At 34.7% G+C, this 26,833-nt stretch overlaps 1 protein-coding gene across 2 annotated transcripts; it reads right to left on the minus strand.

Moving 5' to 3' along the window:
- Positions 1-434: 434 nt before the first annotated feature.
- On the minus strand, positions 435-25,688 carry LOC149738817 (unconventional myosin-X-like). 2 transcript variants are annotated; one of them, XM_089874988.1, is made up of 48 exons: positions 25,079-25,688; positions 24,520-24,624; positions 23,045-23,203; positions 22,343-22,530; positions 20,945-21,034; positions 20,519-20,688; positions 20,278-20,291; positions 20,130-20,214; positions 19,484-19,587; positions 19,091-19,220; positions 18,548-18,580; positions 17,426-17,544; positions 16,952-17,098; positions 16,408-16,508; positions 15,918-16,077; positions 15,656-15,724; positions 15,517-15,599; positions 15,096-15,198; positions 14,948-15,028; positions 14,612-14,736; positions 14,142-14,256; positions 13,747-13,908; positions 13,264-13,461; positions 12,904-12,981; positions 12,776-12,844; positions 12,345-12,494; positions 11,766-11,984; positions 11,453-11,563; positions 11,187-11,267; positions 10,537-10,615; positions 10,213-10,340; positions 9,212-9,381; positions 8,666-8,866; positions 8,212-8,345; positions 7,718-7,848; positions 7,181-7,384; positions 6,684-6,851; positions 6,255-6,365; positions 5,939-6,061; positions 5,227-5,453; positions 4,687-4,900; positions 4,112-4,248; positions 3,703-3,829; positions 3,156-3,268; positions 2,578-2,722; positions 2,103-2,273; positions 1,558-1,733; positions 435-1,206 (listed from the first exon to the last, which is right to left on the minus strand). In XM_089874988.1, the coding sequence occupies exons 1-48, from the start codon at positions 25,103-25,105 to the stop codon at positions 1,056-1,058; spliced, it is 6,186 nt and encodes a 2,061-aa protein (XP_089731114.1). In that variant the 5' UTR covers positions 25,106-25,688; the 3' UTR covers positions 435-1,055. The 2 variants fall into 2 exon arrangements, with proteins under 2 accessions (XP_089731114.1, XP_089731115.1); XM_089874989.1 differs by lacking the exon at positions 18,548-18,580 and having other exon boundaries at positions 25,079-25,680.
- Positions 25,689-26,833: the final 1,145 nt, after the last annotated feature.

Genomic DNA, 26,833 nt, shown 5'->3' on the forward strand with positions numbered 1-26,833 from the left:
ATTTATCCACAAATGCTAAAATGGCAGCTAAACACGCACCTATAAATGCAATTAAGAAACGCGTCTTGTGCTTACGGTATCAAGCAAGAACTGCCCACATCTGAGGGCGCGTAATGCATTTTCATATTGCTAATAACACACTATACATACTGCTTGTCAAATAATGTAATCTAGACTCCAGTCTGGAATAAATGAAAACGCTATCATGCATCAAGTCGGCCTTACTATGATAGCTTCTTAAGAGCATATATCCTGCCGTTATAACTGCATCACACTCTGCGGTATTTTATAATGATTGTTAATTATTTATCCTTGCGCGGCGGGGAAACTACACTCGTTACAGCTTTGGTGTTCTGTTTCCCCCCCCCGCCTCTTGCCTGCTTACAAGTTAAGTTACCGCAAATATAACTTTCGAAAAAGGTATTCAAGCAAAGTTACGAGCAAAGCCGTTTATTGAACTTAAAAACAAATAGAAAGTAATGAACAAGCCAGGATATTGCAAACGTGCATGCGCTTCGACTACAAATAAATAACTTACAGCTTATATCATACGGGCATAGCGGCGAATTCTCCATCACTGTAAGTGCTTTCACGTATTTTACTATGCCCGCGGATACTGGTACTACACAAATTCATTTTTTCGCTGAATATACGAATATTGCGCTAAAACTGTAATGGAAGTCGTTGCAGTGGAACGTATAGAATATTATTTCCTATAAACCTCGTAAGGCAGGGGTCGTACAGTATATGAAAAGTGTGGAACGTTTATGCTTTATCGTTTTTGTTTTCGGGAAATAGTACTGCGGGGTAAGATGGGTACGGTTAGCATATCATATCTAATATTTCCAAATTTTGGTTTTAACAATTAACAACGCTTTTTAGGCGTCGCGGGGATAGGGTTCTATAATCATATAAATATTCTTTGTTTACAACTAAATGGGGCGAGAATGAGAACAAGAACCGTCTTACCCCAACTTACTACAGAATGATACAACAGTTTGTCGGAATGATTCAGTTAAAGTAAAATATGCTTCATCGAAAAATTTGAAAGTGTCTTATCGGTGATGACGTTTATATAAAGCTTGTACGTATGCTCTCATTAGTTTCACAATCTCAGTGACTTGATCGGCGTAAAATGAAAGGTCGCCGCGGGATTCGGTTTGAAGACGGAAGACTGTAGCGGACGTTGCTCCGAATGATAAAATTCTGTAAAACGAGGTTGGTTGAATGAATGTAACTTAGTAGGGTGGAAGAAGATTGGACACATTTTTATTCTATTTCTCGTCCCATTTGGTAGTAAACAAAGACCATTCAAAGAATTATAAAACTGGATCCACACGACTCCCATAGACTGTTGTTAAGTGCTTAAAACACGATAAGGATATTTGGATATCATGTGCTAACGGTGTCCCGTCTTCTCCCACCCTACTATATATTCTAAAGCGCGGATAAAATTGTCGTTGTCTAAACAGCTTGAATCAAGATTGCAAAATAATATTTTATCAGAAAATGCGAAAAACAAAAATAATACCATAGACTGCATATATATTTATTTACTTTTCAAAGGAAAAATGATCCAGTGAAGCTGGGTGACCTCGTTTATACACGGTGACCCCTTTAGATGCGACGGCCAATGATAAACGGGATTCTCCAAACTGAGCTTCGTTGTTTTCAACTTTGAATAAATAGGATCCGTAACCCGGCCATGTCCGAGCTAAGTTCACGTATTCGACCTGGATATAAAATAAAATGGTAAGAAGATTGAGTCATAGTTTTTAGTATTGGTTTTAAACTAACTGAGTAACGGTTGTTGGTTGATAGAATTAGAAAGGGTAATCAACTGTTGTTTCAGTTGTAATATACAAAATGAACTCTTGATGACTGTGTTAAATGTACTTAAACAAATGGTAGATGGGGTGAGATGGGCCATGTTGGGGTAAGATGGGCCATGTTGGGGTAAGATGGGCCGTATAAAAAAATGTGGAGAGACGCAATTCACTCTTACAATTGTTACAAAACATGATTTTTCCGAGACTAAAATACTAACATCTAAAAAAAAGTAAAAAAAATAAAAAAATCTTAACAAATTTGATCCTACTCACCACGGCATCTTCCGGCTCCATTCCTCTCAACTTCCTCCATCTCTCAGCAACATTAGATCGGACATCTTGTAGCTCCTCCTGGAAGAGAGTCCTCTTCATCTCATTACCTTCCTCATCTTCTTTCACCTTTTTCATTCCTCTCTTCCGGAACGTGTTGAAGATGCTGGAAGACTGAAGAAGAGAAAATTTGGTTTTAACTTTTTTTATTAAAATTTTCTTTGAAACTTCATTTTAGGAAACAAGTTCTGAAATGCGGATTTACATCAATATTGATTTTATTATTATTTGACAAAAAATGAAACCAGTTACAACACAGGTATCATATTATAGAATAATTCAGAATACATAGTAAATAAACGAATGAATGTCACTTATTTATCCTCGCATGGTGAGGCAACAACATTCGTTACAGGTGTTAGAGTTAGTTTAATTTAGTCTTGATAAAATAGACCGGAAAGTTTGTAATAAAACTTACTGCTCGTTTTTTGGTGGTTGTATTTGAATCGAGTAAATTAGTGTTGAAAGATCCCGATCTTTTCTCTTTGTATTCATCACCATTAGCAGTAATCTCATAAGCTTCCTTTACTTTGGTTACAGGGTAGAATTGGTCCAACTTAGAACTGAAAAATACAGGTTTAAAATAACTAACATAATATACCTGGTGCACCCTTCTTTAAATATGGTATGTATAGTACTGCGGGGTAAGATGGGACACCTTTAGCACATAATATTCAAATATCCTGATCATGTTTTAAACATCTTTAAATGTTGTTTGTTTACTATCGAATGAGAGGAGAAAATAGAATGAAAAGGTGTACCATTTTCCCCACTCTACTATACATTTTACCCAACAAATAGAACGGAATAAATAAAAGTTCCCATCCACTTTTTTAAACAAATTATATCCACATTATACACAATTAATAAATTTTTCATTATGTTACACAAAATATATTTTTTAACCTATTTTAGTTATACTGTCATACACACAACATTTCAATTAATTAAAACCGGAAAAAAAGGGAAAATTAAATAAATTAGGACAAAACTTACTCCCAATTCAACTGCGTGTAGTTTCCAACCACAAACTGAAGACGTAACGCAGCTAACTCTCGCAGAATATCCTCGCTTGCGGGGTAAAGCCCATTGATTACTTGTTCATGTACCTGGGTGTAGTTTTAACAATTAAAAAGGAACTGCTAGTTTTTTTTTTATTTTTTTAGGAATATCACTTTTTATATTTCAGTAGTAGTCGTTATAACACAGGTGTACGGGTTCATACACCTCATGTTGGCCTATGAGTTAAATTTGAACCCATATCCTCATTTGCTAGAGTCAGGTCCAGTGTTGGACAATAGCACACTAGTTAGTTTAAAGTTTGAGACTGTTCTGATACCACTACGTTTGTGAATGTCTGGGGCAAGACATTTAATCATCATTACTCTAACCTAATGGTCACTAATGGGTTTTCTGAAGTGTAAGCCACACAGATGTATAAACATAGTTCAATAAACAGAGAGACATTGTAAAAAAATAAAGTAAAACTTGGTGTCTGCCTCAGTGACTACTATTTTACATTTAAAATGTTAATATAACTTACATCTTCAAACACGAAATGATAAGCAATTGAATCTTCCTTGACCTCCATGGGATCAAACACACAATACAGCTTGAAATAAAGTTCCCACTCCAACTCCCCACTTGCCATATCTCGCTCGTGGTTTAGTCTATTAAAGTAAAAAATATAGATTTGCTTTTGGGGTCCAAAATAGCTTTTACCATGCTGTAACATGCCTATACAATCAAGCAGAATCAAATATATTGCATTTGCAGCGTTAATCAATGAGGTTTTCTATGTCTATAGGCCATAAGTGTACCTGGTTGATAACAATTTCACTCCAGATTTTACTACAATTTTACAATCTACCTTTAAACAAAAGCATAAAGTATGCCATGGTACACATTCTCAGAAACTCTTCAATCTGTTTATCTAAAGCATTACCACTTACGATTCAAATTTAGCCACACTATCACATAGGAAGGTAGCAGGTTCCAAAGCTCTTTCATCAGTTCCTTTCTTTTCAAAAAGCGCAAACGTGTTTCGATTCCCTTCAAGTTGCATACCACGTCTCAACTTTTGTACAACCTGTATGTTTTGAAAATAAAATTTTAAGCTGTTTTTTTCACAGTCATTTTGTCGCTACATCCACTCTTTTTGTCATTTTCTATTGCTTAAGTTTTGCTACCTTATTGTATAGAAAAATAAAAGTTATTATACCTCTTTATTTTCAGTGCAGGACAGTCGCATTTTAACGATAATATATTATTTTCATTTTTAGTGTAAATAATTTGATAACTTTTTTACCGTATAGTAGAAAGTAGAAACAAATAAAAGTCATTTTTTTACTCGGTGTAGCGACCGCGCTTATGTTTTTAACTATAAGCTGTTTTAACAACTGTTGTTTTATTGCCATATCCTGTCTTTTCATTTAAAATATTTATTAATCCTCACTACTAAAATTGAATGGACAAATAAAAAAAAAATTAGTAGTAAAATTTGATCATTTTTTTATTTTCAACCAACCTGTCCAGCAGTTGTAAAAGAGTCAATGTAGATATCACATGTTGCACCACCGTAACACTTGATAACAGTAACAAGATCCCGTCTTTCGAGCGCCGCGCATATTTCTGGTATAGAGGGAACCATCTCACGCCGACGGGAAGTTTGTTTATTTATTGATTTCTCAGCAAAAGCTGCGTAAACCCCACCTGGGGTTTCGGGGTAACGCTCTTTCACTCTGTAAATACAAATTGGGTAAATACAGATAAGTATGTTTAAAAATAGTATGTAAGTATTATGGGTAATGTTCAAAAACAAGCAAGCATTTAATAAGTCATTGCACGGTATACAAGAAAACTATAAAACACACTTTTTATAAAAGGTATAAAAGATTTTTATAAAAGAAATAAATATTTCCATGTTTATGCTCACTTTTTCTGGTGATTAATTAATTAGACAAGTCATTGTAACTACTATATTAAAAAATAGAAATAAAAACACAATAGTTAATGACAAAAACTTTTTTAAAAAATTAAATAACCGTTTTAATTTTTTTTAAATTACCGTTTTAGATGGAACTTGAGGTATTGCATAACTGGCCTTGAAGGATGATATGCACAACACATGCAAGCAATAAGGTGCCAGTAATGTGGGCAAGTTGTGACATGCTGTTGTTCACACATCTGCTCGTCTGTAGTGAGCTGTGTGGTGTATATGGCTGTTTGTTTGATCAGTTGTAAATAAACTTCGTCTTGGAATGACTTGGAGCCATGGCAGGTGCGTAGTAAGTCCTGGACAACAATGATTTAAATATACTGTGGTTAAGTGTAGCACAACAATGATTTAAATATACTGTGGTTAAGTGTAGCACAACAATGATTTAAATATACTGTGGTTAAGTGTAGCACAACAATGATTTAAATATACTGTGGTTAAGTGTAGCACAACAATGATTTAAATATACTGTGGTTAAGTGTAGCATAACAGTGATTTAATATACTGAAGTTAAGTTCTACGCAACAGTGGATTAAATACACTGTGGTTAAGTGTAGCATAACAGTGATATAAATTTGCTGTGATGATGTATAAACCTATCCAACAGTACTGTAATAAAACATAACAGTACCTTAAACACAACGTAACAAACCTTGAAAACAACCAGAAACAAAACACTTTTACACCTATATTTATATACATTAGAGCTTTTAGAAATATATAATTGTTAATAGATAAATATATTTAAAAGCAGATGTTTATTAAAAAAACATTTCTTTACCTGTATCACACCAGCTTCTTCCTCAATATTTGTATAATTGTCGTTCTCCATTGAAAGAAGTCGGTCAAAATATTTAATGGCTTCATCCCTTAGTGTGTGGTGGCTATCTTGTGTACCAGATACCTGCAAATATAAATTGAATTTAGTTTCATGCTAAAAAATCAGTTTTTGGAAAATATAGTATGCCAGGTAGCATTATGTTTAGTGCAGAGTGGTTAGCGGGCCTGACTTAAGCGCAGAGGTTATGGGTTCTGGGCTTGACGCTGCTACCTTTGTGGCGTATGTGTATTTGGACACTTTTATAGACAAAACAAACCTGTTCATATGGTAGGGAAAGCAGGGGAGATCTTAATGATTGTTGACTTTGTCTTAGGATTGGATTTCTTTTATAAAGAAGAGTGATTTCTTTTTCATCATCTCCAATGTGCTGAAATAGGAAATTCAGGATTGTGTAAAAACATATCAGTATTTGCACAAAATTGGTAGAATTATACTGAATCACACCCACGGTTTTCCTAATAAATTTATGTAAAGATAGCATTTTCTTTTTTCTTTAACGCACACTGTACTAGCAAATATAATTAGACATCTAGAATATTTCCCAAACAAAAATTTTTTTTTTAAACTTTATAATTATGCAAAAAAGTTTTACCAAACAAACTACTGCAACTGCAGCAAAAAGGAACTACTTGACATTAAGACTATAAAATTCAGCATTTTCCAATCAAACTATATAAAACTTTACCTTCATTTTATCAATAAGAAGTTTAGTTTTGGTGACAATTATTGGTTGTGCGTCAATCATTGCTTGTATCTCGCTACTCCATAAGTTGGCATCTTCTTCTACTTCTGTGCTTAATATTAACGTGTGTTTCTTCCCATATACTTTAATCTCCCACAAGCCAGTCTGTTTCTATTAACGAAATTCAGATTTATGCCAGTAAATTAAACAGAAATTACATTCATTATTTGTACCGTGTGACTTATTTCTATAAAGTAATTGCTTTTAAAATCCAGAAAAAAATATATATAAAAAAAGAAATATAAAATGAACTGATTCGTGTATTTCTTTATAAGTTTTACCTACAAGATACTTGTACTATGCTTTTATAAGGACAAATGTAGTTGTTTTATTGGTAAATAGTAACATCCTATACAGGTCCAAAACAATCATTTAAAAAAAATTATAAAACCACATATGTGCCTAATTACCCAATATTTGCCATAACAAAAATAACTTACATAAGCTGCTTCATCTGGAGATGTAACCAAACACAAACTGTTCAACCCCATCGACCCCATCTTCTGTGCTCCTCGCCCGCTGCTCTTGTAATATTCAATGACGTTGGGTTTGAGAACGAACCATCTTCGTTGGTGGGTAACTCGTTGACGCTGAAAGTTTGTCTTCATCATCCAACCTTGCTGGATGGCAGAGGACTGGCCTTGCTGTTAATAAAGGTGGAATGATGTATTTTGTTATGGTAATATGCTGGGTTTAAGAATTTGTGTGCTGGGTGTAAAAGATACTTGTAAAACTAAATTCTTTTAGATAAAAGTGTTTTACAATATAATGGGATTTAACTATTGGGGATTTTAAAATTATATTAAAAAATTAGACTTTAAAGCCTAAGCTGTAAGACAAAAATTGAAAAGATTGGTAAAATCCTGATTTAATTATTATAAAATTGGTATTTAGGAAACAAATCAAAAATATGCAACATTACACCTAAAAGAAATATTTCTGTAACAAAAAACCAACATGGTAAAATTTAAACTTACTGAGTCAGCAGAGTTCGATGTGTTCATGCTTTCATTCAACAAAGTTATCCAATGGTGCATTTCTTCCACAGTGTCACATGCTAACACATATACGCGCTGTGATGTGGTGATGGAAAATGTGTTTGACTTGCCTGGTATGGAAAGAAATGTTAGAATAACTAGAGATGCTTGGTAAAAATAAAGTGCAATTTAACCATAAGGCCAAAAAATTCTCATGGTCACTTTTCTGCTAAAATAATATATAAGCTAAACAAAAAAAAATTAAATCGGGCTGGTAATAAAATACTACAAACAAGCTTAATTATTGTAAAGGCAGAAGGTTAAAAAGGTTGAAAAAAGTCTTAAAAATACATATACATCCAAGATTTCAACCTAGGCCTAAATTACCGTTCTTGGCATGCCTTCATGTGGGACATCACTAATATAGAACAATACATAGAATAGATTACCATGTACAATATAACCACATAAATACATTTTAAAAATAAACCCACCAGAAACAGAGGTAGCAGCAACAGCAGTAATGGTTTGTCCATCCACTGTTCCAATCGCATTCTTTGGATTCGCAAACTCTGTCTCCATGTTTGCTATCTCTTGCTCAGAACTTGATAATATCTTCATCAGAATACTGAAAAGTGAAACACATTTGTTTAAACTAATAGTTGATGTTTTTAGTCAGAAAACAAGCTTTTTCTTATCCTGATAGTTGTAACTTTTAATAATTAAAAAAAAGTACAACATATAACCTGCATTTGAACTCGAATTGCAGTTTTAATCTATAACTACACAGTGGTATCATAGTATCAAAATTGTTTCTAACATCCAATTTAATTATAACAGCATAGCTTATTACATTAACTGTATATAACAACACACATAGACAACAATATTAAATGTTATAACCGACAAAAGCATAAAAATAAACAAAAATATACACTGCCACCTTACCTATACCACTCATTTGCTTCCTCTGTGCTCTCAGCAGAAAAATGATGAACTTTGGATGACATGATCACGTCAATTCCGTTCTCCTTTTCTGTTACATCAGTAACATCAGTAATGGTGCTAAGGTCAATGGTTGCTTTACATTTCGCGTTTTCGTCGTCGTTGTCGTAAATTTTCATCTCGTGATTACGAAGAGCTACCCACCTAAGAATAAAAACAGTTTTAGGTTTTATATATTTTATTTTGTAGTTTTACATAACATAAGCTAAGTGTGAATAAGATGCCTTGGTTTATTTTAAATTTATATTCATTTTTGAAATTAACATATCCGACTTTTTAATTTTGTGATGACAAGTCTAATATCATTTTTTATTTGTGTTAAAAACTTTAATTTGAAATCAAATCTTGTAGTACCCCCAAACTGCTTTATAAAGGACTTATATAGTGGATAAAGTCAGTGTCAAATTACATAGTAATTCCCACTTGAATTTATGTAAGTAAATATTAATAGGTATGCCAACAATTAGAGAACAATTTTAAACTTCCTACTTCTTTTGCCAATTTTTTCGTGGCAATGTTCCACGCAAAGTTCCTCTCCCAGCCTCAGATTTTTTGTAAAGCCATCCACATTTAAGGCTGTCTTGCTTGCTGCGAAAGAACATGAACGTGCTGTTGCTAATCACGCACCAACGTTTTTTCCATTGACTCATTAAACCGCCCTGTGTGTAAATTGACAGGCGATTAATTTCGTGCGGTGCATGACGTCAGAGGATTGTTCCGAAAGGTCAAATTAGCAATAAATGTCATTTTGTTGCAATAAATCACACCAATATCATGACCGAAAGAGACCACACGTTCAAATAAAGTCAATTTGATCCAATACTGTCAGAATGAGAAATGAGACAACATTGAAACGAAGTTGTTTCAACTTGGCATTATAATTGTCTCGACCCAAGTTTCTAACAAGTCAGAGCACTCAAAAATAAACTAAAATAAATCATTTTGCAGCAACTGCTTCCAACACAATATGATATTTAACAGAAAAAATGCAGCTAAAAGATATAAGTTTCTGCAGACAAGTTTGAAATATTTAATGTATAAAAAAGAATCACATTAGTATACAAACTGTTGCTATGAGATATATTACACTTGTCAGTAAACAAATAAATGCAGGAGAGATCCATTTTAGAAAAAAAGTATTTCACATCAAATTTTAAATGGAAATAATTGGTTATATATTACGACAATTACTCTTTAACTCCTTAGGTACAAGTAATGCAAATATGCATTTTAAAACCGGTGTTCACGAAAATGTTCATAACTTTACTTATAGTTGATAAAAATTCTTACAGTTGGTTTTATTTGAAAGAGGAAGGAATTATCCACCAATATAACGTTTGAAAAATGCACCATAGCATTTAAAAGTTTTTACCAAACTTAATTTGAAAACCGTAAAGTATTTTTATACCACGCCAAGCCATTTAAGCTAATGATATTTTGCCATTAAATTCCTACAAAGCAAAATGCAGCATTAAATTTAGAATGCCCACCTTCATATCAAGGTATGAATGGAAATAAACATTTGGATTCCATCTTTCATTGTTATCTGGTCCACTAGCTACTGTGTCAGTGTCACTTATATCATCGTCATCAAACGAAGAATCCGTGTAGTAAGACTCTGTGTTTAAATATGAACATTGGTTTAAATACAACACATGATACACAAAGTATACCAAGCCAAAACACACAAAAATTCTGTGACTATAGGGTTTAAAAGGTTTTTATTCAAAACCAGAGATCATCATAAATTAAAACCAAAAACTTCGGCAATATTAGAAATTAAAATAATAAATATTAAAACAAAAACTATTTACCATCTTCAATATCCGATGTACTTGTTGGAGCAGGATCAACATTTCCACTATCTTCATTGTCATTCCATGACTCAGTGTTCTGTAAGAATAATTAGGTGTAACTTGTTTATCCTTGCGTGGTGGGGCAAAGACTGTTGATATAACATGAGCGTTATGATTCATACACCTCATGCCTGCTTACCAGTTACCACATATCTAACTTGTGATTGTTATGGAAACATTATTGACAACCCATAAGGGCCATAAAGTGGTTTTAAATTTACCGACAATGTTTTATTCATATACGTAATCATATACGTCCGGCGCCGTGGCGTAGTGGTTAGCGCGCCTGCCTGTAACCATTAGGTAATGGGTTTAAGGCTCGTCGCTGCTACCATTGTGGGCGTATGTGTCCTTGGGCAAGACACTTAACGACAATTGCTCCAACCCAGTGGTCACTAATGGGTTGTCCAAATTATCAGCCATACATAAAAAAAATGAAAAAATTCCCAAAAAAATAATCACCCACAAAGTAACATACATGGTAACTCGTAAGCTGGCACGAGGTGTTAAACCCGTGTGATAACGACTGTCGTTTTCCGGCCACGCGAGGATAAAGTAAGTTACATTCATTCATTCATAATTACTATTAAAAAAACCTAAAATCTTACCATATCTTCTGGTGGTACATCATGAATAACATCAGTGTTCATATTCTCCATTTGGTGTTCAAACTCTTCAAAGCCAAGGTCCTAAAGAGAAAGTAAACACATAAGTCTAAAATAACTAACTAAATAAGACCAAATATTATAACATTTAACCATATAAATCTAAAATACATTTTAAATTTAAAAAAAAATAAAGTAGAGCTTTAAATAATAATAACATGGGTGGCATAACGAAAAGTGTTTTAAGTTAAAAATAAATGTGACAATACCTGTAATATATCCATTCCACGAGTTTCATCTGCTTTGTCCTTGTTTGGAAATACATCCTCTCTAATTTCTGTGAGGTTGTCGCCAACGTTTTCAATAATTCGACTATCTCTCTGTGAAAATAAAGAACTGTTATTGTTTTGTCTCTAGTAGCATAAGTTTATTTAATAAACCATTAAATTACATCATGCAACCTGGTTTGACTGATTTTCTAGGCAAAATCCAGGTATATATTTCCAAGAGTATTATCAAAATTTAACAATTGTTTTCTTAAAATAAAAAAAACATGAAAAAGATAAAGATGATCAATCCAACCTCTGTAGAGATGATACTTGATCTTGCTTCACTTCTTCTATGCATCTGAGCGATCTCGAGCTCAAGCTGGAGGATACGTTCCATCTCCAACTTCTCCTGCTCCTCCAGATAATCATCATCCAGTCCTTCTTCCGAGAATGTCTTCTTATTAACAGTGGAGTATGCGCTGTCAATGTCAGCTTGTTCAATCACCGCATCTAAGTTTGCCATGGCAGATAACTGTAATGAAAGTTATTTTTTATAATTAATATTACATGTTCTTAAATTTATATTATTTTTTCAGTTCTTTTAGTAGAAATTAATAATGATATACCATACAAACGTTTTGTCTGTACTTTATTTTTTACAAAAATTAACAACTTCAAAAAGTTGTTACGTCTAGTGGAAACAGTACCAGAGTAAATCTAATTCGTGTGTATTGGTTAGTATGTGATGACATTAGTACATTTAATTCCATATTAAAAGATATATGGTTTCTTTATTACATCAAAATAAAGTGTTTGGTAACCATACTTACAAAAAAACCTTTTGCCTAAGAACTATATAGATAAAAAGATAAGTGTTTTCTTTACTACTTACACGAGCATCCACTGATGTTCTCGTTGGGATGACCGACAAGTCTGTTGGAAGTGGAGTTGAAATATCTTCAAATGGAGGAGGGAAGGCTGGTGTTTCATCCATTGGTGACGGTAAGGCTTGGGGTTGAGATAATGCAGCTTCTCTTGCAGCCTAAAGAAGTTTTAACATATTAAAGGGGCATGCCAATGAAAAATAAAAAAAATGTATATGTATAGAGATATTTAAATGTGATCTAAAGAAAGTTTCAAAATAACAGCTTCTAAAACAGGTGTCAAGAGAAATGTATTTTTAAATTATTGCTTTTCATAATTGTTTTGAAATCAACATTAAAAAATGTAGTATAAGTTTACAAAGTGTCTAAATTCAATAGGCAAAAATTTGAACAATTTGTTATTTTAAATTTATGCATAATAAAACAGAATATCACTTACCTTCTCTTCCTTTTCTCTCTGTATTCTTTCTTTTTCTTCTCTTTCCAGTCTCTCTCTTTCAAGACGAGCCTAATAACATAACGTAGCACTTAAACATCTGGTTAAAGATGCTAAAATCACACATCTACCTGTTCTTCTCTTTCTTTTCGTTCACGTTCCATTTGTTCTTTGAGTGCCTTCAACTGACGATGTTTCTCTAATAGCACCTTGAATGAACATGTCCGTTTATCAAGTTTAGTAATAAAATGTATTAGAAATCAAGTATATTTCTCATATACGTGCTAATTGACACACATGTAATCTAACAAGCGTTAATTTCAACATATTTGTGCAATATGTTGCAAGCAGTTTAGTAAATCAAACCCAATTTTGAATAAGTATTACAGGAGCTGCTAAACTGTCAGCCATATAGTCAATTCTAGGTAATTGCGCTTTACCCAAGTAATAAATATTGCCCATTCTTGGCATAAAGTAGAAGATAAACAAACCTTGAACATCTTTCTTGCAGCGAATCCTCGTGCATACTTCTGTATCACGATAGTGGCTTCTTTTTTGATCCTTTCTTTCTCCCGCTTCTCATGGACCAACACAGCAAAGATCTTCCGAGCTTGTCTTCCTCGCTCCATCTTTTGAATACGGATAATCGCCGAGTAAGCTTTGCGGAATTTTCTTCTCGCAATGAAGCCCTGAAATTGTAGTACAGTTATAATAAATAAACAGGTTGCAGTTGTCATTTTAACATCATAACTATATTAAAAATCCATAACTGAAATACAACGACCTAACAGTTAGTCTCAAACGTTTCATGAATGGTTTAGCAACAAAAAAAAACTAAATGATTTTTTCTTTGTTTATTTACATTTTCTGCAGTCAAGTGCAAAAAAAATGAAACAAAACTTTAAGAAAGGTTTTAAAACTAGTGGCAAAATATTATCAGAATTTGGTGTGTAGGTAATTGTTATTTATCTTACTCGAATAAATCGTTGAGCATGAACAGAGCAAGCTTTCAACTTCAAGAAATGTTTCCTTGCACCATAAGCTCTGATCACTGACTGTATAATAACAGCAGCACCGAATACTTTCTCCCCTCGAACTTTCTCAAGCATTTGTTCCAAGATTTCTTTCATGAAAACCTGAGGAATTGTCGGGGAAAATTAAAATTTCTCTATAAACATTTTTTTATATCCAAAAATAATTTTCAATTTTTTTTTTTTTCATATTTTTTCTGCACTTTTATCTGCTACTTTCTGCTTTCATATTTCTGCCCACTGTACAACATACTTTGAGAAAGTAGATATCATGACATAAAACTTGATGTGTACTTCGTTACAAAAAAAAAATTTCCTGTTCATTTAATATTACTCACTTTAGTTTCCCCAAGTCTCCATAGCGTTCCTTCTACCTCAACTTCATTAAGGACACTTTTTGCTCGATCACGAGTTTCAGGGAGATCTCCAGCATTGGGACAAACTACAGAATACCTGGTAAACAGTATGTGCAAAGTTTTTTCTGTTCTTAAAGGAGGCATGCCAAAAACTTGACAGACCAAGGGGGTGCATGCCAGGGGACTTGAACTTCAAGCCAAAGTTGGCCCAATACCCAAAAACATGCAAAGGTACAATCATCTTAAGTTAGGGAAAATATTAAATTTGTTGAAAATGCATCAATAAATCAGTAGAATTAAAAAACAAGCGAAATTATACCAGACTTGAAATATATTTTATTTGTTGAAATTTCTTAAAAATGAACACAATTTGCGCAGAAAGATTTATACAAATTGGTGATTCTAACAAAAAAATCAAACAGTTTACTATCCAAACTCAGCTATAGACTTACCTGTCCCAAAAGTCTTTGTACAATCGCCGAACGGGGAAACCAGCTTTTCGAACACGAACTGTTTCCAACATTCCTGAATATCTCAGTTGGTTTAATACGATTCCAGCATTGAAATTATCGGGTACCTGAAAATTAAAAGACGTATATAATCGTGTTTGGACAAACAACAATATCTGAAATTTAGTTAGAGAAATAAAAGAAGTAAAAATACGAAACAAAAACTTTTGTCGAAGCCTGTTATTCTGTATGGAGGAGCCTTACAGGTAAAACAGAAAATGTGAAATTTCAGCTAGAGTTAGCCTGTTACTCCATTTCTTAAAAAAATCCTTTAATTACCTTTAAAATGTTGGGTTTGACGCAGCGAACAAAGAAAGGATTGGCAGATGACAATCTCTCCATCAGTGCATGTAGGGATTTCTGGAATATATTTATTAGGTTAAAATATCCAACTTGTAATTCGGAACCAGGCATGAATAACATTTACCTTAAATTGCCCACTAGCTGTTGGGGCTTGCTTGCTTCTACCTTTTCCAGAAGATTCAGAATTTCCACGAACTTTCTCAAACAAGTCGTAAATCAAGTCACAGCTGCATTTGATTAAGAATATATAAAATATAAGTGTATGTGTGCTTTTTTGGTGCAAGGCCGTCATACTGCATGATATCCTTTATTAGGGATTCTTAAAGTTTTTGATCCTGTTTTCTAAGGAAGCACGCTAATTCATGGCCAATTTTCCCGGAGAATTTCAGAAGACAATTTTCTCTACGAATTTTACTTGCCCCAAAGGCATCTAGTAGTGACTGGCATAATTTGCCCCTCGGCATTATCACCCATACATATTCACCATAAGTTGGAAACCCCTTGTTATAAATTCATTGTGATTTTCTTGGCTATTCTCAGCTTACCTTGAATCTTTCAGTAATCCTAGAAGATCATCCCTAAATGTATCTCTGTTTTTCTCTAAGAAGCCAGTAACATTGTACATCACCTGTATGAAAAACACTTTGAAAACATGAAAACCAAAAAAAGTTGCAAAATACAAACCTCTCCTGCATAATGTTTGATTCCAAACTCCAATCCGATGACACGCGGTTTCACATAGAATTGATTTTTCTGAAAAATATAGCATGGTTCATGAAATACATAAGTACAGCATAAACATAAAATTTAGAAGCAAATTTTGTTACAAAATCTAGCGTACTATATATAAATACTGTATAAAACAATTTGAATAACTTGTGAGCAAGTTACCAGCAAAAATAATTATTAAGCAGAATACAGAAAGGTCACAAGTAATATAACCTACCGCATGCTGATTATGCAACTTGTTAAGCAGGGATTTGTCAGTTCCTTTCGGAAAACGACTTTCTTCGTTGATCAGCGACATGAGACCGAGATTCTTTTCCACCAAATCCAAACATTCGCTGTTGTCGGCCCATTCCACGTCACACCAGTCTATTCCTTCCCTATTTAAAACAAATGTAAGAATAAAATACATTAAGGTTATAGGCTAACTTTGGGCTAAATCTCTGGACCGCGGTTATACGTTGCAGTATGATGACACCCAAATAACATGCTGATCAACATAATTTAGATATTCTGCTTTGGCAATTAATAACATATATGTTCCAGTGCACAGGAATAGTACTTTCATTTGTCTGTACTTGACTAGTACGGGAATTTACTAGCATTTTTACGAAAAGATTTATAAAAACCATGCACCATTACTGTATATATATAAAACTACCACAGGCAAAAAAGTTTCTTAACCAACGAAAATATGTTGCATCACATACTTGTTGTATTCAATTTGTTCCAAACTAAAAATATGTCGGTTAAAAAATTCTTGAAGCTTCTCGTTGGCAAAGTTGATACAGAATTGTTCGAATCGATTGATCTGGTAAGAAAGACGAATTACTTCATTAAAATACAATAACTATCACTGATGTAAAATAAAATAGTAAAAGAATGAATAAAATAAATAAAACTTATTTATCGACATGGTGGGGCAATGAAACCTGTTATAACACTGGTGTTCTTTATAATGAATGAATGTAACTTACTTTATCCTCACGTGGCCGGAAAACGACAGTCGTTATTACACGGGTTTAAGACCTCGTGCCAGCTTACGAGTTACCATGTATGTTACTTTGTGGGTGATTATTTTTTTGGGATTTATTTATTTTTTTATGTATGGCTGATAATTTGGACAACCCATTAGTGACCACTGGGTTGGAGCAATTGTCGTTAAGTGTCTCGCTTAAAGACAAATACGCCCACAATGGTAGCAACATCTAGTCCTGGACCCATATCCTCTTTTATTTCGATAAAAATAATCACCTTGAAATTTTCAAATCCAAAGATGTCGAGAATCCCAATGAAATAAAAATCATCCGGACCTTTGATGCGGTGGTTGATCTTGGAGATAATCCATCGGAAGAGTTGGGAGTAAACTGCCATTGCTATCGAATCCCGGGAATCACATGCCTGGAGAAAATATTATATAGACTATTGTTGCTACCAGGCTTAACTAAAACTAAAAAGCTCTCTGGTAAGAAAATACTTTTATATTAGTTGTTGCTGCCAATGTACTTTGTATTGTAAAAAAGCCTTTTTCCAAATTGTCAATAATTTGATATCCCATGACATAGTTCAGCTAGCAACAAGGCTTTAGAATGTTAAAGGGATAGAATTTATTGTTAAAACAACCGTATTACATTGATATTACATACAAGCTCTTCAAAAACCCTAAAACAATGTAGTTTTATTAAAGACACAGCTTTACTGGACAAAATTTTGGATAAGTGATTATACTTGATCAATGCTTTGAGGAGATGTGATGTTTTCTCCTCTTAATTTCATCGTCCTTTCTTTCATTACAGCTTCAAGTCTTTCGCTGTCGATGCCCAACAACTGTGATGTTCGATCAATAACTGGAATGTTGGAAATATTGCTATGAGTTTAAGTGTAGTAGTAAATTTTGAATTGGTATGAAAAATAGTATTTTGGGGCTTTTGGAGTATGTTAGTTAATTTTATTCCAAAATTTGACCTGCCTTTTGGTAAGACATTAAAACATTGTTTCTGTTGTCAAGCCCTGATGTAGTTTTCCAGAATGGCTGTCGAATTTTTAGGATAGAAATAATGTTTTACAAACCAGAGAAGCCGAAAAAACTATTTTACAATATGTCTGGTGGCAGGGGACATACGAATACTTTCGCAGATTGGTTTGTGAGTAACTGAGCTGGCACACGTAACATGCTTGATGATTTATGGTTGCTCTATATGCTACCGGAGATAATCTGTCGATTGAGCTTAGGGTAACGGTATGATTTGTTCGAATTGTTAAGAATTGGCCCATGACTCAACACAGTATCGGTAATTACATGTGCAGTTTCCTGACTAGTTCCGCAGTGAAGTAATGATTAGGTAATGCTACTAAACTTGGAGTGTTAGTAGTGAGAATTGGTGTAGTATGATTGAGTGCTGTCACGTTTTTAAAAGTTTGCATTTGTGACCGATAAAACGTTTTAAGGGCAGAAATTTTAGTTTGACAATTACAAGCAAATTTTTTAAGACTGTTGGAGAATTAAATGTTTCGTTCCCAAAAATTACCTTAAAAATATTTGATTGTGCTGACATTAATAAAATGAATTACGCAATAAATTAGTTTAAACTATGTTGCGATTGCTGTCAGTGGTTTAGCCATCTTTAAAAATGCGACACAAATGTCACATTTTAACAGTGGTACTTCAAAAATGTGACAAAAAACAATTTGTCAAATTTTAACTAATAGTTAAGAACATGAAAGTGAACACAGTTCTTGGCTGGGCCACTGATATATGTTGACTTAATGAGTAGGCTAATGGCAAAGCCGTGCTGTGATTTGTTAGTGCATGCTATGGCAGGAACCTGGAGGTTCTAGTTCACATGATACCTGGAGCAATATGGGGAGGCAGCAGGGCCTTGTCTGTTGTTCGGTAAAAAGCGACATGAAACCAAGCAAATGGTAAAAGCATAAATTAAAACATTCAAAACAAAAATAAATAAAACTGAATATTTTGATAAATGAAGTCTTTGAAATTAAAAGTCTATATAATGTTCAGCTTATTACTTTTTTACTCTAAATTGGCTCCTGTGCATGCAGATTCACATTAACAACAGGTATGCGCCAAGTAATTAACTGAAGTGGTGAAATAAACAACAAAGCTTCTAAGTGTATAAGCCATTACTATAAAGCCAACATTCCAAACATAGGTTTTGTAAAACAACAAAAAAAATCAAAAAATAATTCATGCATAATTGATATTTGGGAATACATTTCTCTAAAAATCAAGTTATTTAAAAAAAGGTTACACTAGCTTTTGAACATAATTAACATTATTTTTCCCAGCGTGGCAGGCCAACTTTAATTACACCTCATATACAGTATACTATAGTTTCTCACAAATTATGATTTATATTAAATTAATTAACTTACCATCAGTATCGACCACTTGAGCACCACCAGCGTTCATAAATGAAACATTTCCCAACTGCAATATTCCAGATAAGACACTCATCATGTCTTGTTTCTGTCCGTCTTTAAACCCAATAACATTCAAAGCTTGCTGTGGGGTAAAACGTGAAATTAAAATGAATTTTACAATTTATTAATAAAAATCATATTAATGTAAGTTAGAAAAAAACAGAAATAACTGCAATGTAAAGACGGGCCATGTTAAAATCCATAAGAAAACCTACAGTTGCTATTATTTTAGTGGTCAAATTGTCAAATATGTACAGTTCATGTGCAACAAATCCAGTTGTAATAACAAAATGCAACTTTAAAGTTTAATTCCCAAAACTTTACAAAATCACATTTTAATGTTACCTCTAAAGCAGCCCAATCTTCTGCATCATTCAATGTTGGATCAGACACACAACCAGACTGGTTTAAATAATGATATTCCCCCGGTTCCATGAGAAATAAACGATCTAAAAATATGCAAATGTGAAATAAGAATGGTAGTAAGTTGTAAATAAGGTAGTGCGGTTCAAACAGAGATTATCACCACAATCCAATTAGCGGTTTTTATTCCTTGCTATAACCACAACATGACATTTAAATAACTGTGTGCGGGTTCTAATGTATCTCAAAATGAAATGATCATTAAATTTGAAAAAATCCTTTTTTAATGTTTGCAAAGAATTAAAAATAGGGTACCTCTTAGCGGGTACAAGTTATATGTAACAGAACACCCATGTTATAATGACTGCCACTGCCCTACTATAAGAATAAAAAATTACATTAGTTCGTTTAGCCAAGCAATACAACAATGTGTGTAGTGCATGCTCTCATAAACCTACACAGACTCTTTAATTATCACCCACACAGCGGCTATTTAACCCAATGCAAAAGGTTGTGGCAAAAATACTGGTTACAATCAGTGGCACAAAATGCCTATTTGTATGAGTGACTCAAATTATAGAAACAGTCATCATACTCATGAGTTATAACAACTAGCAAGATTGCTTACCCCGTTGATCTGGTGTGGCTCCTTGTATTAGCTGGTAGAAAATGTGATAATTTCTTTCGCCAGGATTTTGTCGAACCACTCTATGCTGTAATATACAAGATTACATGTTGACTGCATGAACATTACAATGTTAATTATGATTTCTCACCTTTTCAAGAAGATCTGTTTTCAGTTGTTAATGAAGTTTGGTTAAGAAAATTAATTTTTTATTATTATTTTACACCAGCATGCTTTAACTGCAACCTGATATATATATTTAGTAACAAAATAATAATCACTTGTTTAATGTTTTAACTGGCAGCAGTATCTAGCATACTGCACTGCCAAAAAAAGCCCTAAAGTTTAAAGTTGTATCATATTGTCATAAAAAAGTTGAATGGCAAGGATACAATCAGTAATTCTTCCTCCTTTGATCTGGCCAGATTCACTAATCAAAAGTTGGACGAATTTCCCAAATCTACTAGAGTTGTTATTATATACAGTCTTGGCATTTCCCAAAGCTTCCAACACTGGCCCACTTTCAAGAATGGATTTCTCAATGGATTTGCCATTTTCCTCTCTAAGAGAGAGAAAACAATAATAAAAGTACCAAGGCTTTTTTTAACAAATTCAGCCTATACACAAATCCATTTTTTACATGCAAAAAGTGTCGTTTAATGACTACAACATGTCTAAAGTACTTTGACTTGCATATCTTTACCAGAAAAACATGAAAATATATACAATACATTTCGTTGGGATTTAAAGTGGGGTAAATCCCTAAAGGTGATACTCAAAAATGACCATAAAAATATAGGTTTCGTTATAATACGTACTCGACTTTGCCGCTACGTTGTCGGCTTATGTTTGAAATAAACTTGAGAATAAACTTGGTTGCCTCGGTTTTTCCCGCTCCGCTTTCTCCGCTGAAACACAAAGGATATATGTAAGTAGAATTAGATTCACGTACATACGTCACCAACACCTGTTGAACTTTTAAAATGACGGGGCGATATGTCAAGAGGGCATGCAATGAGTAAGAGTGGATGTAGGTGAACTGAGGGTATTGCAATTTATATCAATATTCTCGGCCTAATGTAGCGACAAAACGTAGACTCTGACGTCATTGCAGGACATGAATAGAACGGATGTGTAAAAAAAAGATGGTGAGTCGGATTCGTGGCCGTTATTTCATGATATATTTGGTTAATTTACCGAAGAACTTTTCGCGCTAAAACGGTCCGTGTTTGCAGTCGTGAACATTTACCAGCCGTTCTCGGAACTGGACACAATCATTTCAAACTTGTCCGATGCCGAAAACGATCCCCGCGAATTAGAAATGATGTGCAGAATACAGGATTTTGGTAACGTTCCTTTCACACGAGTTTAAGAAGGGACCGCACGACTGGCATTTTTACTGGGTTAAATTAGTAAAGGGCCGTTCTTCGCATGAAAGTGTATTCGCTTCCGCGTTGCAAGATTCTCCAGGCTTGTCTCTGCTATATACAGATGACGCAGATACCGGTAATGACGCGATATGCTGTTAAGAGAATCAATAAAAATACAATGACGCGGTCCACGTTCGTGTTGTGCTAATACAAGTCTTTTATAGAGCTAAAGTTTTGTTAGTAAACCGTTTTCTGGTTGCTGAATTGAACTGCATTTCCGTTGGAAAACAATACCGAACAAACTGTTATCGGCCACGAGACGATTTATTTATAGATATTTGAAACCCGCACAATAATGTATGTAATTGGACTGTGTAACTGCTTTGACAGTAATTAAGCCAGACCTGGCGGAATCTCATTATGTATGCCAGCGGTACAAGTAAAACCTAGAAACCATATTAGGAATTGTAAGTATCATACATCAGGACATGTGGGGACACATGTGTTAATTAATAATTATGAAGGAACACATCACTGACTACTTTCTTTTTGTTCATCAAAAACCTTCCGGTCAGGTATTTCGTTTGCCAACCACTGCCAGTTTAAATTAAACTTAACGACATGTAACTGCTTGAAACACACTCATATGGCGACAATCCGATATATAAAAAGTTCCATGGAAAAGGTTAAGTAAATAGATGTGTTATTCCAGCGCTTAGTTATAGAGCGCAGAGTATACAGATTCGAAGTGTATAAAAAAGAACGAATGTGGTTTCCCGCCACACGAAGATGGATGCGTTACATTCATTCTATTTACATTAGCACTAACATTAGTTGGTTGCTTACCTGATCAGAACACATTGGCTTTCCTCGCGCTTCCACAAACATGTGTAACATTCATTGGCGATAGCGAATACGTGCGGCGATTCCTCGCCCAAGTCTTTATTCGTATAGCGAGCGAGCGTTTTTTCGTCGTACAGATCGTGTAGGCGCTTGTACGGATTGACAGAGATCAGTATAGAGCCAATGTAAGTCTAAAACAATAGAGTTTTGATGTGGCTTGTTTCTTATGACTTATAACAATGCGAGTTTCCGCATCGCTCGTAAGCTTGTTATAACCCATACAAGTGGCACGGTGGGTGGATACTGCACTGTACTTACCTTTGCTGCCAGTTTCGCGTTATTATACTATATAGATACACTGTGCAAGCAGCTGTACGTAAAACTATATATGCAAAAAAGAAGGAAACTTAAAAACTAAAACTATATTCTTACCGTTTTGAACCAGTGGTTGTACTGAATAGGAAATATAGTATAGAGTGGGGGAAAATGGGACACAATTTTCATTATATTTTCCTGTCGCATTTTAGTAAACAAAAAACATTTAAAGATAAAACCGTATCCTCATGACTCCCATAGACCGTCGTTAATTGTTTAAAACACGATATTTGGATATTATGTGTTAAAGGTGTCCCGTCTTTCCCCAGTCTACTATATATTTCTTCCCCAGCCTTTACTATAGGTTTCTGAAAAATACTGTTTACTTACGTATATTTCATTTTGTTGGTATCTTGTGTTAAGGTTGCAAAGAATTGAAGCTTGGTTTAGTTCGGTCATTTTCGCCATGTCTTCTACTCCTTGTAGAAGAACCCCATTCATCGGTTTTACTTGGTTTGGGTCAATCTCATTCATCCACATTCGTTGCTCCTGCATTATACAATGATCTGTTTGAAGTACTGTTATATTGGTATGAGCGGTATAGCATAAACTTCCTTTGTTTTATAGAATACGATGGAAAAATATTGTGGCGAAATAATTCGAAACAATTTGAAATGCATCAAAATGCACATGGCCTATATACTAATTATTACTATTGAGTAAGCCGTGATAAAATGAAATATATGTGGATTGAAATGCGAATATGTTTCACTTTTAAGGTTTGCAAACCAATCTAAAGTGGACACAACTAACTGTCTTAACTTTTGCAAGTTATACTACGCATTAAACATGTCTATATTTGTGTATGTACGTGTGTGTGGTCATTTAATTGCTTGTTAGTTGAAAGGTTGGGATCCACAAACATCTATTTTTGTCACTACAATCCAAAGGGGCAATAAACAATGCCCTTATTCAAATCATTGTTTATCGTTTCATATCCTGAAAAAGTGCATGAATACCCGCAGCAGCTCGGTTGTTGTTATTGTGTGTTTTATGTAAGAGAAGCAAAACTGTCTGCAAACATTTTATTTTACAACATGGCCAATGTGCCGAAAATAGAAAAGCTACCACAATTAAAAGCGTGCTGGTGCGGAATATACAAAAATTCTAAAACAACCAATTTAATTGGTTATTTTACCGAGAAAGGCGAATAAGTTTGTAACCAAATTCTGCGTGATGATTGATGGTTAATCGTCAGCAAATGGACAGGCGAGAGCGCAATTGGATACGTGCCATTTATAATTGGATGACATATAATGATGGATGGTCGTGAGCTAATGCTCTTTGGATGTCTCACGAGCCGCTGTTACAAAGCTGGCTGTTATTTTATTATTCTGGCGCATTTCTGCTCTATGGCAAACATGATACGTTAAAACAAAAGCGACATTTTTGCCATGAAATCAATTCTAATTACAGCTTTATGCGCGACAGAAGAGGCGTGTCGAACTAAAAGATTTTTCTTATTTATTAGAAAGTGTAAAACGATAACGCATTTGCCGATCCCTAGTAACCTTGTTTAGGATTATTTTGTTTCTGGTTTCCGATAATTATAGCCAGAAAGTGTCAGCTTCTCGACACTAATCTAATGTTTCCTTATGCGAGATGCTGACAGACATGACACTGCTCGTAAAAAATGTAAGTCTCCGGCAATCAGCGAAAGTGCCATACAAGGCAAGTTACCTTAAATTATGGAGAAATGCCGATTTAAAAAACTTGTCCAAAACGCCATACTCGGAACGTGTTATTGTTTAGCCCAGCTATGTATGGGTGAATCACACTTCAGTTATTGTTGGTTATATTCTCACCTCTCCATAGTCTGTCTGGTACACGACCTCGACCCCGTCACATTGGGTAACGGTGGCTGGCGTTAGATCATCGGGGCTTCCTTTCACGAGCCATACTCGACTTCCCTGAACATGGATGATAAGTTATGAATGTGCAAATATTTGACAAGCAATCTTGTGTGTCTGTGATCATATTCAAAGTCTACTGTGTGTTCGTACTTAGTAAAACGTCCACGTTAAGCATGTTCACTTTCAAGCACATTTTCAGCACAAATATATATACGCCAACACACATCTGGCACAATAAATTATGTTCGTGCTGCAATTGCGTCATGCGTATTTCACAATTACGCTGAAAAGTTAGTCAAGAAACTATCCAAATAAGCGCCGGTTGTTAGGAGAAAGGACTTATTGGCTTAAGAGGAACATAGCGCTCAGTTATGATTTCCGAAATGGAAATCCTCGTTCAACGCTTTTCCTTTTGAGTCTGGATTTACTCAGGCATAAAGGTGTGAAAACCTATTCAATGAGATGCAAACGATTTGCTGCCATTGACACAAACAAAACACACGATACTTACAACTGTCGTTACGTCGGATTCTGCCATAATACTCCCACGTGTTTCGATACACAATAGTGACGTAACAGTTCAATTAAATAAACAAACAATGCAGTGACTTTTCATTGCTGATATTTATATAAGATCTGGGTATACGAAACTGTTTACATTAGCGTTAATATCTACACACACACATACATAATATTGTATAGAATGACTCCCGAGTATTCACTTGTCCATCGAGACTATTCTAACAGTTGATCTTGCAACAGCTGACACGGCACCAAAGTAACTCCCTAAACTGTTGTAAAGAATGAGCTTTTTCCATTTTGTTTCGTTCTTATCTTATGCCTAACTACCATGGGATATCAATTTCCCTGCCTTATCACGGTACCTGTACTGGGCAAACTTTCAGTCTCTGAGACTGGCCACACTACTCATCGCCTTGTTACATCAGTTAAAAACATGCAAATTATAGATGCCGACTTCCGTTTACATTAACGGCTATACAGGTGCTAGTCTGCCTCATATCAGTACAGCGTAAACAGTACGGCCGGCAGTTTTAATAAACTGTGTAGGGGGACCGAAAGGAAACCACACGACAATCGTTTCACAGCGCGCTGACACACCAGGCCTTCTTACGTCACAATATCAGTCATGGTTATCGAATCTGGCTCAAGATTGTTGAACAAGTTTGTATAATCGGCTGAGTCACGTTAGAACGGGGCGGTCTAAAAGAGAGAGCGCCCCTTGAGATTAGTCGGGAGAGAACTAATGGCAGCGTGTTTTTGTTTACATTGAAAGACGGAAACTCTATAAAGCAATAAAGCTGGTAACGTGATTAAACTACTTTGTTGAAAATAATACACATTCTCCTATTGACTTCGTTTGCTATAAAATTTGCCGACTTCTTGTATAGTAAATCCACTTTTACAACTTCCGCCAATCCTTTCTCCCATTAGCCAACTGCTGTGTTATAACTCATATTGCACAGCGTACAGCGTTTATTGAGCTAGCAACGTACAGGATATCGTTTGCTGGTCAGATGAAGACACACGGTGCTTTCGCTGTTCGGATTGAAGCACGTATGGCGGTACCACGTCAAACGTAAATACACAATAGGCTATTGCAAGCAGGTTGGCCTTTCATAAGCTATTTTCTTTTAAAGCGAGAACAGATATTCTACCCTGACCAAAAAACTTAATTCTATCTGCATTACCTTATTCTGAACCTATTATTTTTCCAAGTTTTAATTTTTTTGCGAGTTTGTCAGCGCCTGCAAAGTAACATAATTTGACTTCTTTCGTTCAGCTTTCATTCACTTTAACATATATTACACGCCGTTTGTCCCTGCACTGCGCGAATCATGCATAATGGCTTAAGCGTGACCAAAAAATGGAGCAGCAATTATACAAAACGCCGGCGACGTAGTAATTCTTTCATGCCCCTACGTCCCAGTGGCAGAAACATTGTGCACTCCTCTCTTGCGACTCCGCAAATGTGGTTTCTCAAACCAACTGCGTCATTCTGTGACGACAAATCGTTTCCGCAGTCATCATAGGCAGCATAGGCATGCCAGAAGTACACTGAATTATAGTACAAGTATACATAACCAAGCTATTTCTACGTATAGTAAGGTGGGGGAGATGGGACGCCTTTTTTAATATATTTTCTCGTCCTAGTAAACAATGAACATTCAAAGCATTATAAAACTAGTCCCATGACTCCCATAGACCTTTGTTAATTAGGATATTTGGATATTATGCGCTAGCGATG

Source organism: Ciona robusta, chromosome 3 (genome assembly GCF_009617815.1).
Source record: "Ciona robusta chromosome 3, ASM961781v2".
Classification (NCBI taxonomy): Eukaryota; Metazoa; Chordata; class Ascidiacea; order Phlebobranchia; family Cionidae; genus Ciona; species Ciona robusta.